The sequence below is a fragment of the Mandrillus leucophaeus genome, unplaced genomic scaffold, assembly GCF_000951045.1.
Source record: "Mandrillus leucophaeus isolate KB7577 unplaced genomic scaffold, Mleu.le_1.0 Scaffold151, whole genome shotgun sequence".
NCBI classification, from domain to species: Eukaryota; Metazoa; Chordata; class Mammalia; order Primates; family Cercopithecidae; genus Mandrillus; species Mandrillus leucophaeus.
The window spans coordinates 401,435-402,966 of NW_012101488.1; the positions used below are offsets into that span (position 1 = coordinate 401,435).

The 1,532-nt window shown below is 49.7% G+C and overlaps 1 protein-coding gene across 1 annotated transcript in view; it reads left to right on the forward strand.

The window, feature by feature from the left end:
* CBLC (Cbl proto-oncogene C, E3 ubiquitin protein ligase) overlaps positions 1 to 1,532 on the forward strand; it is a 53,234-nt gene that overhangs the window by 26,966 nt on the left and 24,736 nt on the right. The window contains exon 5 of the mRNA XM_011975134.1: positions 591 to 728. Coding sequence (XP_011830524.1) covers positions 591 to 728 — 138 coding nt within the window. The remainder of the gene's footprint in view (positions 1 to 590; positions 729 to 1,532) is intronic.

Here is a 1,532-nt window from a genome sequence, read left to right on the forward strand (position 1 = left end):
AAAAAAAAAAAAAAAAAGGAAGGAAAGAAAAGAAGGCCAGGGTGTGGGTTTCAGGCATGGCTAGATCCAGGTGCTCAATGGCTACTGTCAGGAATCAGTTCCTGTTCATCCCCTTTCTCTGCTTTCCTCTGTTTGCTTCATTCTCAAACATGGTTTCTCCTCATGGTGGCAAATGACTTCTAGAAGTCCCAGCTGTGTACCCTACCTTCTTAGCAACCTCTGTAAGAAAGGGGGCACCTTGCTCTGATGCTTCCAGCAAAAGTCCCAGAACAGACTCCCATCACTGTAGTCAGGGGTCCTGAAATGCACTGATTGGTCAGCCCAGCCTTGTTTAAACTCCAGTGAAGCAGGGAGAGATCTCCAAATACAAACAGGGCTGTTTTTTATCATAAAAGAGCCAAGCAGGCAAAAACAGCAGATATCACCTATAGAGGCAGGCAGGGATCTAGCACATGCCGTTGCCTAAAGAATGGGAAACTGGGGGTGAGGACTTAGACACCTGGATTCCCAACAGGGCGGGGGACTAGGAGTTCGCAAAAGGGACTGTGGTAACCACTCCCTCACCCCATCCTACCTACCTCTCCCTCCAGCTACATCTTCCGGCCCAGCTGTACTCGCCTGGGGCAGTGGGCCATTGGCTACGTGAGCTCAGATGGCAGCATCCTGCAGACCATCCCTGCCAGCAAACCCCTGTCCCAGGTGCTCCTGGAGGGACAGAAGGATGGCTTGTGAGTCTCTATTCTGGAAGGAGGAGGGTGTCAGCAAAATCTGATTAGAAAGATCTTGCATGTTGAGCACTGCCAGTAGCCACCACGTTTGAGGTTGCAACCATTCATATAGCGGACATCTCAAATCTTGCAGTACTACAAGGTTCCAGCAGGTGGCAGTCAAAGGTCTTGAGGAAGGGGCGCCTCTGAGGTTGGCACAAAGTGGCCATAAATAGGGCCCAGCCACAGCTCTGAGAAGTGTGTGGGGCGTTGGCCACAACCGCAGGGGCTCCATTCCTTGGAACGGAGCTCAAGAGCGTTTGATTCTATTTTCTTTCTCTTTTATTTTAGTTAATTTTTAAAAAATGAGATGGGGTTTCGCCATGTTGCCCAGGCTGGTCTCGAACTCCTGGGCTCAAGCGATCTGCCCGCCTCGGCCTCCCAAAGTGTTGAAATGACAGGTATGAGCCACCGTGCCCGGCCAGCTTTTGCTTCTAGATATCAGATCCTGCTCTAGAATCTAGACTGATGGTGCAGAAACAGAACTGGAGAACTTGCTAGACTGGTGGTTTGTGGGTTTTTTTGTTTTTTTTGTTTTTGTTTTTGTTTTTTTTTTGAGATGGAGTCTCGCTCTGTCACCTGGGCTGGAGTGCAATGGCGTGATCTCGGCTCACTGCAACCTCCACCTCCCGGGTTCAAGCGATTCTCCTGCCTCAGCCTCCTGAGTAAGTGGAATTACAGGCACGCACCACCACGCCTGGCTAGTTTTTTTGTTTGTTTGTTTTGTTTTGTATTTTCAGTAGAGACAGGGTTTCACCATGTTGG